The following is a 17,586-nucleotide window of genomic DNA, read 5'->3' as shown; positions in this document are numbered from 1 at the left end:
ACTTTCTCGACTTTGAACGTTCGGCTCCGACCAAAGCCGGGGAAACGGGAGCCAGGGAGGCTGCCCGTATTACACCTGATGCCGTGCATCTTTCTCCTAATTTCCCCCCCCCCCACACCACCTCCCTTCGCTTTAGCGCCCTTTTAAACCGAGAATCCCCACCGTTCACAATAACAACACTCATCAGAGAAAGTTTGGCCCGGCTTCCAAACTCTCATTTCCTAAACGAGAGTTAAAATGCCTCCTAACTCTTCGACATACTTCATCTTTGTTTTCCTCACTCCAAACCTCCAGGCCCTGAACAATTAGGCCCTTGTTTATGTCTGCAAATTGCTGTGCCGTGCCTATCTGTGTATCGTCCCCGGCAGTTGGATGCACCAGTGGAACGACTGTATTGATTGGGATGTCTGTTCTTTTAACAAGGTCTGTCTGGTTGCTCTATCTAGGGGGGGGGGGGGGTGCATCGGTGCTCATACCTGTTCCCCAAACGCCGCTCCGCCTCAATTCAGGTAATGGGAGCACACTTCAAAACTGCTTACATGAAACACTTTTTCGGGGGCGCATTTGTAAAGGGAATAGCCGGCTCATTCTATTGTTTCCTTTTTTTATCCAATTTTACTTTTAGTTTCTCTTGGTTTGTGTCATTCTTTGAATCCTCTTTTCTTTTTTGTTTTCCTTAAGGCCACCCCTCATTTTACTCTCTCTTCCCCTCCCTCCTCTCCTCCATTACTATGATGAGTAACTCTTCCTCGCGCCACCAGCTGTCCCTGAAGGGGTCGGTAGCAGTCGTGTCATTATTTTCCATAGTCCGGCTTTCCTGCTGACTGTGTGAGTTTGCCTCCCTCTCTGTTTCACAAGTCGGACTGCCCATTTGTTTTCGCTCTAATGAAGTAGGGGAAAAGAAAGAAAAGAAAAGAATGTAGGTGAGAAGAGAGGAGAAGGGGAGTGAAAAAGATGAGGGGACATAAGAGGAGGACAGAGGCAAGGGGAGAGGATGGACAGGAGAAGAAAGAGGATGAGAGGGGAAAGACGTACATTTGAGCTGTGAAAACGCTTTGAAAGAAAACATTCCACTGAGTCTGAATAAGATCAAACTCCCCAAAGTGATACATCAACAGAGAAGAATGAGTTACAGAGTGTTTCTCCACAAATGAATTAAGCTTCCCTGTGACCGGACACTCGTCTTACGTTTGTGGTTCGCCAAAAAATCCATACATGTAACATCATTTGTGTGACTTTGGCATGTTTATGTGCGTTTGTGCCTCAGCGTCTCTGTGTCTGCCCAGCCCGGTGAGCAGAGTGTTGTTACTACATCGCTATAATTTTAGTTGAAAATTACCTCAGACGGCAGTGAACTGAGTTTCACCAGCCGAAAGCCTGGAAATAATACACGATGTTCCACCGTGTTTGTGGAAGTGTAGAAAGACGAATTCCTGCCACAGAGAAGGCCGAACATTGAACAGCAGACTCAATGGGGAGCCGTGCTTTTTTCTCGCCAACATGCACGGCGTTGCCGAGCCAAAAAAAACGTCTCCGTTTTTCAGAAGACTGAGGCCCTATTTTCTTTCAGCTGAATGCTTCAAAAGACTGAAACAGAGTCAAAGCTGAAAAGGGGTCGAAATGAATTGATTTGATTATTTTTTTGGGTGAGTCCGGATCAATCGCATTCCTTCCCCTCGTCAGAAGCGGCTCGTTTGGCCCTGAGGGCAGAGGGGTGTAATCATTTGAGGCAGGCGGAGCACGCCATTCGCCCGCGCCTGGAGGGGCTCTGATTTCAATGCTCCATTATGAGCCGTGTTCACAGCAAATAACATAAATTCCTCTCGGAGAACACACACTGTTTCACAAGGACACGTCGTATTTGAGCGCGTGTAAACACACTGAGACACAAAGGAAATCTTTCAGACGGGCAGGAGAGAAAAAGACAGTCAGTGGGACAAAGGCACACATACCACACTATCACAACCCAATTTCATCCAGCTTCTGAAAGGACACTCTAAATAAGAAAATATCCTGACAATCAAAACTGCACACGGATCTGTGCTTGTGCTCGGTTTTTTTTTTTTTTAAAGAATCTTGAATTCTTCATATCAGTCCAAATGGCAGTGGACACAGAATTCAGGCTGCCTGGCAGTAAAATGTATACAGTACGGAAGCATGTTTGTATAAACTGTGACGGAGGAAATCGATCCTTCACACTGCTCCACATGAGGAGAGCCAGATGGATCCTGTTAACAGTTCTTAAAATGAATTCTACACTTTCTAAGTCCTGTGACATTCAGGGAAGCTGGGACATTAAAATTCCCGGCATTTTGACAATTCCAAACAAATTTGCACAGGCCGAGCTGTCGCTGCCACGGCGGAGGGCTGGCTGGGTTGTCCACGCTGTGTGTCAAGGTTATCACAAGACCGGATTTGTCAAAGACATGACGGGACCCCGTCTGAAACCTAACTCCACATCAGTTGGCGTGGGGGAGAAGGGAACAAAGTGAGGGAGGGAGAGAGGAAGAAATAGAGCGAAAGTTGGACCATGATTTGTTTTAAATAGCCAAATGTAGGCCGCAGGAGTTCCCTGAACATCTGTATAGCAGACGGGCTTCGGCTAGCCTTGATGCTGATGAGGCTATGAATGACTGTTTATTACTGTGATTTTTCTACCTGTGTTGCAGTTATTTCTACTAAATTCCTGCAACGTACACATCCTGAAAAGAAAAACCAAGCAAAGTCCTTGTAAGGGAAATATTAACTCTGGGAATATTTGCAATATGTCCAAAACACTGTCAACACAGATCTCACCACTTGCCAAAGCACACCATTGCGTGTATGTGTATATAACAATTTATATTCGCAGCGGAAACATTCACGGCTGGTACGCAAATCAAGATGATTTCAGGTCCGGGGCCACTGTCAAAGACAGCATGTTGGCTCGGACAGTGGTCGGCTTAACGGGTAAATATTGAGATGTTTCCTCAAGTGTGTAGATCCTGGAGCTGAGCTAAACCAATGGAGGCTGATGGGGGTCGAGCTAAGAGTGTTGGAGCAACTTGAGAAAGCACCATCCAAAATCTAGAGAACACATTCTGAACTGAAGGAGTTTTGCCTGGAATCCCCTCCTGTCCTTGTCCCGCGTTTTACCCCAGAATGTACTCCTCAATAAGAAATATGAGACTGTTGACCTTATATACGCTGGTCATTCACGCCGTCAACATTGGGCTGAGGAAGAGACGAGCGGACGCATGGGCAAAGCTGCTACGCCATATTTGTTATTTTAAACAATTTAGCAATATAAAATAAAAAACTCAAATGGATTTGTCAACGTAAAGACAAGACGCTGTGGCGGAGAGAAATCCAAAGTTAAGTAATTTGCACAAGACTTTCATTATGTGGGAACCTTGTGGAATTGAGAGTTATCCTCCAGCTTCTGCGTCTTCCCAGAACTGCATTAAGTGCAGAGATGAGATTAGTTTGCCCCGAGATTGAATTGGACATGCCTCCGGATTTTACTGCTGCGATACACAAATAAAGCGTGATACAAATTCTAGAGGCTGAAATGTCAAATGCAAACCAGGAAAAACACGACCAAATTGAATGCGCCAATACTAATAAAAATGTACAAGTGCTTTAAAACACTGATTTGGTTCATTTAGGAGACACAGCATGCAACACACACTACAGCCACTGTGAACCCGTTCTCACCAAGCAGTGGTCAAAGCACTTGTCATTGTAATTCGATTAAAAACTACCGTGAAGGTTCTATTTTTAGAAAATGTAATGTGTGTAATTCGATCAGATTTTCAAAGTCACTTGACCTCCTCGAGCAAACAGAAGAAGTGAAGCCAAAACCGAAAAGTCCCACGCTGAAATCGGACTACAATGCGATCTGATAAAAGATATCAAACCTCCCCTCAAACTGAGAGTTGTTTCGGAGCAGAGTGCCAGCTGCAGGAAAATGCCTCAATGTGAGATACATAAAATTCCAATCAAATGTTAGAGAGAAAACAGAAGCACGGATCTTTTGTAGAGACGACTGAAGGATCTCAAGAGGAGAGCAGGAGGGGCAGGAGGTGTGAGGGGCAGGAGGTGTGAGGGCCGAGATGAGAGTACAGGAGGGCGAGGAGAAGGCAGAGCGTGGTCACTGCTGCCCCTGGGCTGACTTGTAGATGACCACAATTCTCTGCTTCTCACCTTTTTACCTCTTTAACTCGCTCCGCGGCTCTCTCTCTCTCTATTTTTTTTTTATTTTGCCGTGACCTCGGTAACGACAACCTATTTCTGTTTATTTGTTTTCCTCGGAGCGAAATTCGTATTACAGCCATTCCTCTCTCCCGCTCCCTCTCCTGAAGCCTGACTTCATCTAACTCCCTTCCACGCCTAACATAATATAAAAAACACAACAACAAAGAATGGAAGAAGGTACAAGCCTGACCGATGCTCACCTCAAGTACTCCAGGCTCATTTGCAATGCTAAACAAAAGTTTTAGGGCGGAGAAATGGGTGAAGGGGACCGCCATGCAGTGAATTAATTTTCCCGATGCAGAGCTGGTAACGTACCCGACCTTGGAAACTGTCAAACTCTTCTCTCTGCTCGATTCACACTCCATTACAACTCCAATAGCACCGATTACTGCTTTATTTAGCTCCGTCATCCCCAAATCCCCTCCTTCAGAGCAGAGGAACAATAATTATTCATCTTTCCATCCTCTGGAATTATGAGTATGAATACCACACATGAAAAGAGAGACGGAGAGATGAATAAAGGGCATGGGTGAGTTTGTTCGGCAGGAGCGTGAAAGCGGAAGGTGGAGACGAGCGGATAAAAAAGCTGTTATTCCAGAAAAGATGTGGGACATTCCAGAGCAGATTTTTATTAACATGGCCCGAGGTATCGATTGTTGGGTCACTGAGTCGGCGAGGCAGCGGGGGAACTAAATGAAAATGGGCATCTAAGTGATCACCTGCTATGTAATGCAGTTACTCTTTATTACTCCTAGATAAATATGATAGATACGCATTGGCTTCTGCAATAATGTGAATTGAGCGCGTCGCTTCATCACTGAGACCCTACATATGGAGTCACCGGCGGACCCCTCATATGTTTTAATTTAATTACGGCACAAATAGATAAATATGATACACCGCCGTTCTTGTCGCGCTTAACGATCTCTGGGCGGGCATTTTTATCGGGAAAAATCCATAGGGTCAACCTCGAGGCCCCGACATGCAGGGTTTTATAATGCAGAAATAAAAATGATGAGTTCCCAGCCTGGTGAAAGGCCTCGACTATAAGTCAAAGTCTCTCCTCCCTCATTTTCTCCCCTGCCAACATCCACTCGCACTTCTTTTACAGCGCAGCAGGGGCGTTTAAATTAGTTTAGCCCAAAACCCAAATGTGAAATTTAGCCGGAAAACAAAAAAGGCTTATTAAAACATACTATTACACTCAGCAGGCCCACCAGCATTGAGATTATGGCCTGGTGTTGTGTGTCAGGCTGCAGTACAAGAAACCAGGCTGCACAATATCTGTAAAGTTTCTGGGTCGAGGCAGCTGTTCATGCTCCCTGCCTTGTCTGCCCTCATCCCACTCATGTCACGCTGAATGATCCCACACTAAGTGGATGCATCTGTGTGGCAGGAGCTCCGCTGAGCCAATTGGAGAGGTGGGTGGAGTTGTTGCCATGGCACTGCAACTACATGCGCTTCCCTCAGGTTGGCGATTGGACGGGTAAGAGGCCAGATGAGAGTTAAAGGGTGACTTTGGAAAAAGACCGTCTCTCAGACCCAGAGAGGAGGTTATCGCCCTACGGGCTGATCACTTGGACGCACTGGGCACAGGCGGTGGCGGCTTAGCGACTCCACGCGCTCTCCTCCAGATACTTTCTGTTGGCCCGTTGCCTGGGTCTTTTGAGGAGTTCATGTGTATGTGTGTGATTATGTAGCTGTGTTTATGTATGGGCACATTTGTGCAACAGATATATACATCAGATATTTTCATGTACCATTTATACCAATGTCAGTATCTCCTTAAAAGCATGACTGTATCAGCCAATATGGGCATCGCTGAGCAGGACTGCTGCTTGGAAATATTGGATTTAAACACACGGTTGCATGCATAATGCATATGATTGTACTATTACAATTATACAGTCTATTTTTAAACATCGACATCAGACATGTGCACACAACAAACACATGTTGAGCACATTCGGACCACGAAAAGGGAACTTTTTTACTGTCTACCAACTGTTTTAAAATAGATAATTAGATGATTATAATTCTGCAAATCCCCCCCCCTCCCACCAAATTTTTTGCAGTTCACATCACTAAAAGAAGAAAAAAATTCAGATTTTCTGCATTTAAAAACATCGGCAGAAGCATCTTTTGAAAGAACTGCACCCCACACACTTTGCAGTATATACTGTGTAGTACTGACAGGAAACCAGACAGCGGCAGACATAATGGGCCGAGCCTTGTTACCTTGTCACATCTCATGAGGCCCAGGTAGCGGAGGGACTTGCTGCTCTGGGCGATCTGTGTGGCTCCCTGGTCCGTGATGTCCTTACACCAGCCGGCGTCCACCGTCTCGATGGTGCTGCTGTACTGGCCTATGGCTATCAGAGCTGCGGACACAAGAGGAAGACAGAGAGAGCGGGACGACGGGGGAGGGAGGGGGGAGGGAGAGAGAGACAAGAGAAGGTGTTAGTCTGACAACCTCTCCTCATGCAAATGTGGCGATGGCGGCAGCCTCCCAAAGCGACTCACAGAAATTCGAAGACGGAACCTTGGGCAAGTCATCTGGCCAGTTGTGACACATAATTCCAATGTTTGCACAACACCTTGAAAATGTACACGTACACACACACACACACACACACACACACACACACACACGGTAACACTCTGAAATACACACACGTGTTTGTTTAGACCGCTGCAGGATTCATCCATTAGAGCGTTGGCATGAGTCACGGCAGTGAAAGGCAGTGACACCGTGCCAGGGTAAAGTGTGACTCCATGCCAGCGTATGATTTAATTCTGCTTGTGTGTGTGTGTGTGTGTGTGTGTGTGTGTGTGTGTGTGTTGACTGGTGCCAGGGCAAAAAACTCAGTGCCAGCAGGGTGAAGAATATCCACCGAAACAAATATCTGTCAGTGTCTGGGGGGCTTTGTTGCACCTCGGAGCATGTGTGTATTCACGCCTTCGCAAGCACATACCTCACACGTGTTGTTCTCTTGATACTGTCTTCATTTATTTTTCATCAGAGCACAAATTAAAATGTGCGACAGACAAACAAGACGCGATTAAACGGCCTGTAATCTATCTCGAATAAAGACGCGCTCTCTGTTGCATTAACACACAAGCGCACACGGAGACACAACAATCTCCCTCATCAATCTTTGACCCGTCAATCGGCGGGCGGATGGAGGAGACCTGTGCTCCGCCAGTCGATTGATAGCGCTGCTCGGTGATCGATTGGGCTTTGTTCTCCCCCTCTCTCTCGCGCGCGGCCATTGCTAATGAGAGTGGGAAGGGAGGAGTCGGAGCGAGGGGATGAGAGAAAGATGAAAGGAGGAGGGCAAAGACAGGGAAAGCCTTTGACAGCACCTTCAAATAGTTACTTAGCCCTGATGTTGTTGTTTTGTTTCGCTTTTTCATTTGCAGAAATCCATTTCACTTGGAAACTTTGTCTTCCACAAACAAGCTTAGGACTCAAACATCACTTAAACGAGGTGAAGAACTTTGTCTCTACAAACTTGTGTTTCATGTTCAGTTCCTTCCCGTCTCCCCCTTCATCGCTTTTATCACCAGCACTTTCCTAAATAACTCCACATATTACAGTATTAAATAACATGCAATCAGCAGATTGTTGATGTCACCGCACACGCAGACTCACTGGCCAAGACTTTATGTGTGTGTGTGTGTTGTGTGTACACTGTGGAGCGGGAGCTTGTTCCCACAGGAGAAGGGAAATGAATAATCTTATGCTTTTTGAATCAACTGCATGTATTTAGCCGTCTTTCCTCTCGACCAGCTGTAGCTATGTAATGTAGATTCTCTCCTACACGCACACGCACACGCACACGCACACACACACACACACCCATCTTGCGTACAGTATGTAACATATGTAATATATAGCTCCGGGCACTTGGAGTGCTCCACATGTGGTTCCCTTTGTGCTCCGGCATGCTCTTGGATGCCATGTATAATGGCACATTATGGCTGAACAGGCAGTAACAAGGCTTTGAAGCTACAGAATGTTTCATGTAAAACGGCACCATGGGGAAGAGGCTCCATCAGGCCAGATGGGTGAACAGCACACAGAGTAGCCATGTTTTTTTTGTTCTTTTTTCTTTCACTAGTGGTGACCTGGCTAAGTATTCTAAAAATGGAGACACTCGTGTTTTCGTATGTGTGCTTGAGTGTGTGTGAGACTGGTGAGACATCAAGCAGGTGAATGGCTCCCCCATCCTGTTCCCCTTGTCATGTCCAATCACATGATCCCAAATTCGATTACAGGGGCTCAGACCTCTCGTCTGATGTTAAGACACACACACACACATATTGCTGCTGTTAAAAAAAAATTTTAAAAACTCCCTGCAGACTTCCTTCGGGGCTTTTCTAAAAGAAACGGAGAGATCAAATAAAAGAGGAGCGCTTCACAGTTAACCGAAGCAAACAACAGAACTCCCTCCACTTCCCCTCCACCAGCTCCAAGTCCCTGTTTCTTCCACTTCGACGTTATTTCTTTCAACCTGCCAGAGTGAGAGGATCGAAGCGGACAGGTGCCCACCACGGTGAATGTGTAAGAAGTGCGAGTGAATACATTGACCATGCATTTCCTGATTACTCTGCTGCACTCACCTAAGAGCACAACCGTCCTGCTCTAAATGACTGAATCACAGCCTCCGGACTTCATGCAGAAAAAACATGTGGCAGTCTGAGATAGCTGCCGGGAGAAAGCGCAGAGCAAATATCCCTAAACATCATTTTGTTATGCTCTCAAGTTGGTCAACTGGAGAGTCAGATAATGCCTCTGTTAGGAGGAGCCAAGTGCGAGGCTATTTAGACTTGTTTAGTAACTGGTCACCATTACAGTCTAATATCCCTGTGTGTGCTCTGCTTCACTCCCTCCTCCTTTGAGCTCCAGCTGGCAAATCGAAATCCTCGGCTACTTTTGCAACTTTTCACCTACAGTCGTGCTCACCTTGTCAGACATGGAGAGTTCAACTGGACAGTGTGTTTAAATGTACACACAAAAATATGTCAAGAGGAGTTTTATCTATAATTTCAATATTATATTCATATATTTTTGGGCTAAAAATACAATCGTACTACTCAATTTGCTTTTTAAGGTGTCTGCTAATTGCATTGCTTGAAACGTGACCAACTATAATGATTTTATTTTAAATACAGGGTTTTCAAAAACTCTTGACTATGAGGGACTATGGGAGCAGGAAATTGTCTTTCCTGACTGATAATGATTTTCTGTCGGAGAAATAGATGAAGCGATATGCACGAGAAGTTTAGGTGGGAAAGATGTGGACGAGTCAGAGGAGAAGAGAGGGGAAAATCCCATTCTGGCAGCAGGAGCTGTGACTGAGTGGCGACTACACACTCTCAGACGGTAATGAGGACACACTCTGCTGCCCTGCCTGAAAATGGCTTTAGGATCTGGCTCTCTCTGTGTGTGTGTGTGTGTGTGTGTGTGTGTGTTCACACCATCTCTTTAGTGTGAAAAGAAGCAGAGAGAGACAGAGATTGCTCTTAAATCCTATGTATCATTCATTTTGAGCATGGCGCATTTCACCTGTCTGTTACCAAATCTGTCATTTGGGGATAAAGCTATGTCATCATACGAGAAACAGGTGGGGATCCCATCTAGAACCAACTGCTCCAGTTTATTTAAGCAACTCCGGGGATACGGGTCAACTTACCCTCTTGTCAATCAATCACCAAACAACAAATCAGTCAATGAATCAATATAAAGAGTCTCATGGACCGTTCAGTGCCTTTAGGAACGGTATTTCTGTGTCAAAACCAGAACCGGCAAACCGCTCACTGCTGCAATTCTTTCATTAAGATTTCTCCGAACGTTGGATTTTAGGTGGAAGGCGCTACTCACAGCTTTCAGTTAGGAACCGAGGTGACAAATGACGAGCAAAGGTGGATAACCGGTGTTCCATTAACTTCTACATTATCTCCACACAGAGATTCATAACCTATTACTTTCCCATATCAGGCACAAGCTGTTATCAAACGCCATAAATACCGGATTTATCCAAACACGGGAGTGGCTCCATAGGCCGTGGTAACCACAAGACAGGGGTCAGGAGTTGGTCAATGCTGCGATGACCGCAACTTGAGAAGAAAGCTTCCCTAATCAGCTTACTCGCCCTATCTCTGTACCTGACCCCGGAGCTTCAGGGGTTAAGCATCTTTTACAGGCTTATTAGATATTCACTTATTACATTCTCCTAAATGATGGTGTGCCATTACTGCTATCTTATTGCTCTGCAGCCATCCCCGTGCCTGTCTGCTGTAACCCTATACACCATATGTTAGCCGCTGATGAAGACGGAATGCTAACGAAAGAAGTGATGGTATATGGTTAAGACTTACTGTGTGCAGAGTGTGTGTGTGTGTGTGTGTGTGTGTGTGTGTGTGTGTGTGTGTGTGTGTGTGTGTGTGTGTGTGTGTGTATGAATATGGCAGCAGGGACAACACGCACACACAAAAAAACGTATTATGGCTGATGTATTCCAGAGAGCGCAAACTGTCATGTCTAATGTGAAAGACATTCACTTGGTTCTTTGTGTTGCGTTGAAAAACTTGGCCTCAGCTCTGCCCTCTCCACTGTGCTGCTGTGTGCACAAAAACAAAAAGAAACCCGCTTTTCACTTCTCATCCCTTTAGATTGTTGATGTTACGAGGGATGCAAAAGCTACTTTCAAAGCAGCTATTACAATCTGTGTTTTTGTCCCTCCCACTTTAGCAAATATACTCTAACCAGTACTGACGTGCATTATTGCAAGAAAGAGGCCGAGTTAGTTTTCATTCTGCTGTATTTTGTGAGATTTCTGAAAAAAAGTATAAAAAGCCAATAGAGGTGCAAGAATGGAAGATACACCTTTAATAACTGGGGTTGGGTATTAGGACGATACACACTGGTGAGATAATACTATCAGTCTGCAATCTGAGATTGTACCATACCGTTATCTCTTGATGTATTCGGGCATTGTGGTAAATGTCGCAAATAAATTAACAGGACTGGTTTGTGGCTCTATTCCTTTTTTCTACAATTTTATTTCGAATCAGCCAAAAACAGACATTCTTGTCTGATTATTTCAGACAAAAAATGGACGGAGGTGAAGGACTCTGGGCTCCGTTCTCTGAGAGTGAGTATTCATACATGTACACGTGTGTGTTTTTCTTTGTGTGCGTGTGACATGATAATCCTTTGCGTAGTGGTTGTGAACACAAACGTGTGTTTACATGTGCGTAAATATATACGTGAGTGCGCACACAGTGGAAGAAAACGGTGTCAGGAGACCTGAATGAGCACCATGTGGATGTCGCTTCACTCCTTTGATGCCCCTCTGACCTGGCCAAGCGTTGGCCTCATGGTATGATTGATTAGCGCACTACTGTCACCCTCAAAGCACACGGACAAACTAACTGGGGTCAAACAGAGTGCCACAACTAATGCGGGAAACAACATGCCAAATAAAGCACTTGAAAAGCACACGCCAAGAGAAAAGAGAGGCTGTTGCTTTGGCCTGTGGTGAGCTGAGGATTATTAAATTAAAAGCTGTGAGAACTAGAGGGAACTGGAGTCGGCACACAGACAACCCTCTCCATTTAGAGGAGAAACAACCCCGCTGCTGCCGCGGACGTGAACTTGATGTGACAAAAACTGAGCTGCGTCTTCCAGGCCAGATGAAAATATTCAGATATGAAGAGAAGGAAAGAGAGGAAAAAGAAGGGAATAGGAGAGGGGAGAGAGAGAAAATGAGAGAGGCAGAGGTTCTACGGGGTGACGTTCTTTGCCCTGACATTTTGGGCAAACGCAATCAAAGGCCAGGGGAACTGAAATGAGCCAGGCTCCGCGGAGAGACACAGGAGAGAGGAGGAACAGATTGAGTGCGACACAAGAAGGAGGGAGAGCTCTTTATGGTGGGACATGCTCGATCTGGGAAATTAATTAGCCAGAGGGCAGGGAGAAGGCAGTGTGCCGACTCGTGTGTGTGTGTGTGTGTGTGTGTGTGTGTGTGTGTGTGAGCACTGAGGGTTAGGGCATTTCCCCAATCAGCCGATCTGATGTAAACCAGCTGACACATACCATGTTGTGGCAGTGTGTGCTTGTATGGTTTTATGTGCTTCTTGTGTGTGTGTGTGTGTGAGAGAGAGAGAAACAGAAGCAATCAGCAGACCCTGAAATGTTTAAGGGGTTAGGTAGAGACAGTACAACAGAAAAAGGGACTTATTTTTTATGGTGGTCGAGCATCTGAATGTAATACACTTTTACACACACAGAGACACACACTGACTGTTTTAGTGGTTGACGTACGATGACCTTGTGGAGGGGATGTGGAGTTTGGAGAGGAAGATTGGAAAGGTGAGTGAGTGGCAGCGAGGGGGAGAGATAGAGAGGAAGAGTGATGGGCAAGGACAGATAGACAGAGTGAAGGGGTGATAAGGAGAGATGGAGCTATCACAGAGGTGACCTACTACACGCTTTCCTTCACCACTGAGAGCAAGCACTCGTCACCCATTCGCGCACACACACACACACACACACACACACACACACGCACGGGTCAACGGGACACTTAACCGGTCGGCATTCGATTAAGGTTCAACACACTACGGTCTATGCTAAGAGCAGTACATTTGTTTCAATTCACAGAGAACTTAACAAGTAAGTTTCGAGAATGGGTTCCGACGAGACGCACTCAAAATCACATCACTCTTCAGAACTTTAAATACTCCGGACGTTTGTCATCATATGTCGCCTGAATCGAAAAGTAGCATATGGTAAAGTGGGAGCCAGGTAGCAATGTATCTATTTCCTTCTGCTGAACGATTCTTTTGTCAAAATTAAATGAAATTGGAGATTTCACAGCTGTTGAATGATTTCCATTGCGTCCAAGTGACCAAATGGAAAAGAACCTTTCAAAGCCAATTTGTGTTTGTTTTTGGATATTGTAAAAAAAAAAAAAAAGATTTATTTGGGTTGGGACACACAATATTACCTTAAACAACAATATCTAATAAGTTATATTATTTGATATGTATAAAAAAAGTCAAGTGTCAAGTCAAGATAAAAAAATAACAAAATGCAAAAGGTGAAATAAATACAATACCACGTCGACACAGGTAGCAAGTAAACCTGCAACCAAACTGTGAGTGCTTTCCTCCCGGCGAGCTGCGACACCTAACAGCAATCGCCATTTTCTTTTGTACTTGTCAAAAGACAGGAAGTGGGCCGGCAGAGTGCCGGTTGTTAGTGATCCGGCTCACCTGGGCCGATGAGATGGCAAGCCCATAAAGCCAGCTCAGTCAGTCAGCCCCACATTCACATACATCATTCATGTTAGTTATTGTTGACGTCTCATTGATTTCTTGTGCATATAACTTTTTTGTCTGAACTGTGAGCCAGCTCATGTGAGCCAACGTTAAAGTGTTAGAATCATGCTCTACATGGTGTTACATTACACGTTTCCCCTTTTACGCAGACGATACTGAGCTCTATCTGAGCTGTGACCCAGCAAGGAACCATAAAAACACTGTAAACCTGCTAAACTGCCTTCATTACATCCCTAAATGGACGTCGCAAAAATATCCTGTAACTAAATGCTGATAAGAGAGATATTGAACATAGGTCAAGATAGTGCAATTGCCCCAATAACAATCAGTCTTGGTTCTCCGTCCCATTCAACAACTCGATCTTGGTGACCTTTTCGATCAAAGCTTCAGCTTAGTCAAACATGGCATCAGTGGTTCAATCGTGCTTTCATCATCTCAGAAATATTTCAAGGACAAGACCATTTCTTTCTCTCCCAGAAATCTGGAAACCGTTATCCACGCCTTCATAACAAGTCGATTAGACAACTGGAACTCCTTGCTCTCTGGCATCAGCCAACAATCCCCAAAAAATCCCTCTCCTGCCTCCATCTCATCCAAGATTCCGCTAAGAAGAAACATGATCACATTTGACCCATCCTGGCTTCCTTACACTGGCTACCTGTTGCTTTTAGAATCGATTTAAAGATAGTATTGATTCCTTACAACGCCCAGAGAGGCCTACCAGATCTCATATTGCCCCATGTCCCTTTTTTGTGCCCTGAGATCCTCGTATGTGTCGTTCATTGTTGTGCCGAGGTCCATATTCAGACCTAAAAGTGATGGAGTCTTTGCAGTCAGGGCTCCTAGACTGTGGATTGACCTGCTTTAGGAGATTAGGAACTCTGTCTCATCTCTTTGGGTTTTATACTGTATGTGTTCTGTTTTTAATGTAAAGCACTTTGTCGCAGTGTTTTGAATGGTGCTATATGAATAAAGTTTATTTTTACTATGTTATTTACAGGTGTGTAGCACGTCTGACTTTTGTGCACAAGACCAAAGTTCAGCTTCTGTCCCAGAAAACCAATAAAGGTTTGGATTTTGATTAACTGTAATCTTTCCTAACCCTAACTCAATTATAAATAATTTTCCATATCCGCAATCTCTTCCTAACCTTATTCATACCGTCAATAAGGAGAAAAGTTTGCATGTAAAAAAAAAATTTAAAAAAAGTTGCTGAACATAATCCAGGATCTTGCGAAAATCCCCCAATAACGATGTCTGGCGATTGGGTTGATGCAGCGCCTACCCCTCCCTCAGCACCACTGCTGACATTCCCTTGAGCAAGGCCTCTAACCCCCAGCTGTTCCAGTGATGCGGCTCAGTGTTTGAAGGTTAGACTCCGGTTGTACAGCTTCTAGGTGTGAATGTGTGTAAACGCCAGTGTGAACAGGGCATTCCTGAAAGAAAGCGCATTGCTCTCAATTAAAATTTGGTGGATTAATAGAGGTTATTAAAAAGTCAGAGAGCTCGCCAGGCATGCTGATGCAGTGTAGACGGCAGCAGTTCTTTAGCGTCCCTAATCGTCTCACCACATTTGTGGTGATGTCTCAGGTAGTTGTATAAATCTCTGCTGCTCTATCCTCAGTCATTATTTCCTCTGAATCCAAACATGTTCCACGCAACAAAGAGGGACCCTCTCTTTCAGTACAGGCACAATGTGTTTGTCACGACTCAGATTGGATAATTGTATTTCCTCCTCGCTGTCAACAGCGTTTTTTTTTTTTTTTTTGATTCTGACTCATTTTGCATTTCTTTCGCCGTTCCATCGCTCCAGCTCGCTCGCACCACGTTAGAAGTATTTTTGTGCAAAGGAAACAGTTTTGGGGGAAATTGGGAATGACTTAGAGGTAAGAATCTAAATCTTGAATTCAATATAATTAACCAGGCAGCTGGTGTATCGGTATATAGATACAGAGCAATTCCAAGAAAGGGCTCATTAAACTCACAGGCCTGTAGTGTCTTCCTGTTTGTGTGTAATCTATGTGGAAAAAGTGTGTTTATATATCCTTCTTCCTCAAAGACAACATCAACAAGGACAAAATAGACTCAATTTCTCACACACACACACACACACACACACACACACACACACACACACACACACACACACACACACACACACACACACACACACACACACACACACACACACACACACACACACACACACACACACACACACAGGTTCCCATTGCCATCAGCAGTAAAAGCAGGATATTAAGCTCTATTTCAAACCAACAGCACCTTTGCTCCTTTGCACCTCTCCTTTGAGGATATTAATCCTCCCCACCTTCTCTCTCTCTTCCCCTCTCTGTCTCCTTCTCCATCACTCTCCCTCTCACTCTCTCTCTATTTGGGATTGTGTACAACAGGAAAACCGCTCTCCAATTCTGACATGACAGACGGAGGGGCATAAAGCTCAGCGACTTTAATTTGAAATGAGACGGTGAGAGAGGAGCGGAGAGGAAGCGAAGTGGAGGAAAGAAGACGAAAATGAAGACAGACGGGCATCCATAGTCACTGAACTGCGTGTTGCATGCGTCTGACTGGAATTAACGTAGCGTAGCAATAGTTATGGCTTTGGTTATGGATTACGGCTAATCCTCTAGCATAGGGAGCAGGTCTTAAAGGTAATTACACGCTACTATTGGATCCAGAGCCCAGAAATGGGCCTCTCTTACATCACGCTTATTAAGATCCAGACGAAAAAACTGGCTGCTCTTACATACTGCTTAGGCAGAGGACAGGTTAACGCAGCATGGCATTCTCTGCCAATCTTAATGCTATAAGAGAGCATTGTTGCTGACATCTCAGCTGTTCTTTTAGCTCTGTGATGGGAAGAGGAAAAGCAACGGCTCAAGGATACAAAAAAGAACTGGTAGTGGGACTTAGAATTAATCTAGTCATCATGAAGGCAAAATAGTGAGCAGTTCTCACACACACACACACACACAGTAGTATGTAATTAGCAGCTCCACTCCGTTCTCAGCGAATAATACCAGCATTGACGGACAGGAAGATGAACACACTGGACTGTTTATGTTAGGCTTGTGCCATGCAGTCACTTATTATTTTTTTTCAACCATTTCCTCCCCAAAATACCCCTCTGACTCCGTCTAATAGACACAGTCACAATCCAAGTGCCGCTAAGTCTGTGTCTGTGCCTTATCTCCGGCCTTTAACAGTCCGCCCAGTCCGCTTTAACCCAGCGGGAATCATTAACCAGACACACACTTCCTCTTCCCCCACCACTGACAAAAGCCTCACATCGTTATGATCACAAGACTGTGTGTGTGTGAGTGTGTGTGTGAGAGAGAGAGAGAGAGAGTGTGTGTGTGTGTGTGTGTGTGTGTGTGTGTGTGTGTGTGTGTGTGGTTACATGTGTGTGTGAATTAGGAGGCTACTTAGCCCCTGAAACAACCCCTAAAACAAATGACCCGGTACCAATTAGTTGCACAACAATTAGGGTAGTAGACCGTTGACAGCAGGCAGACCCACCCAAGGAAAGGCTTGAGTTGTGCCCGTTTCTTCCCTGAAGCCTGAATCCAATAAGAATAGGAACAAACTAACCTCGACTCTGCAGGGTAAATGCTGACATGGCATGTATGTAGAGTAAGCCCTGTCCTGAACTCCATGTTCTTGTCTCAGCTCAACCTTTCATTTTCTACCGATGAATCAGCCAAAAACAAAGAAGTTCATCATTGAAAGACATATTGATTACACGTAATACTTCCACTTTGCCAGTGTGAACGGATTTCTTTCTACATTTTAAAAACTGCAGTGGTGCTGGCCCTTTGTCTTTGGTTTGAGATACCGTGTTAAGTAAACCTTCGGGAAGAGTTTCCGGAGTGGGTTTCTGAATGTTCTCTGATGATCTGCGATACATCAGCAGGAATACTAGACAAAGGGCAAAGTCAAAGGTCTCAACATGGATAAGTTAAAGATGTTAAAACACTGCTA

At 44.9% G+C, this 17,586-nt stretch overlaps 1 protein-coding gene across 5 annotated transcripts in view; it reads right to left on the bottom strand.

Moving 5' to 3' along the window:
- Positions 1–17,586, bottom strand: part of fbxl17 (F-box and leucine-rich repeat protein 17) — a 200,551-nt gene that overhangs the window by 11,971 nt on the left and 170,994 nt on the right. For 4 of the 5 annotated variants that reach the window (XR_012956150.1, XR_012956151.1, XM_076099661.1 and 1 more), the window contains one exon: positions 6,475–6,617. Coding sequence is in view for 3 of the 5 variants with exons in the window: in XM_076099661.1 (XP_075955776.1) it covers positions 6,475–6,617 (143 nt within the window). In the remaining 2 variants the exon portion in view is untranslated. Of the gene's footprint in view, positions 1–445; positions 883–6,474; positions 6,618–17,586 lie in introns of those variants that run through there. The other variant, XM_076099660.1, reaches the window with a different exon arrangement.

The sequence above is a fragment of the Anarhichas minor genome, unplaced genomic scaffold (assembly GCF_050575085.1).
Source record: "Anarhichas minor isolate MPS153535 unplaced genomic scaffold, ASM5057508v1 ptg000025l, whole genome shotgun sequence".
Lineage (NCBI taxonomy): Eukaryota > Metazoa > Chordata > Actinopteri > Perciformes > Anarhichadidae > Anarhichas > Anarhichas minor.
The sequence above is the reverse complement of the archived record's forward strand: the minus strand, read 5'-3'. Positions and strand labels throughout refer to the sequence as shown.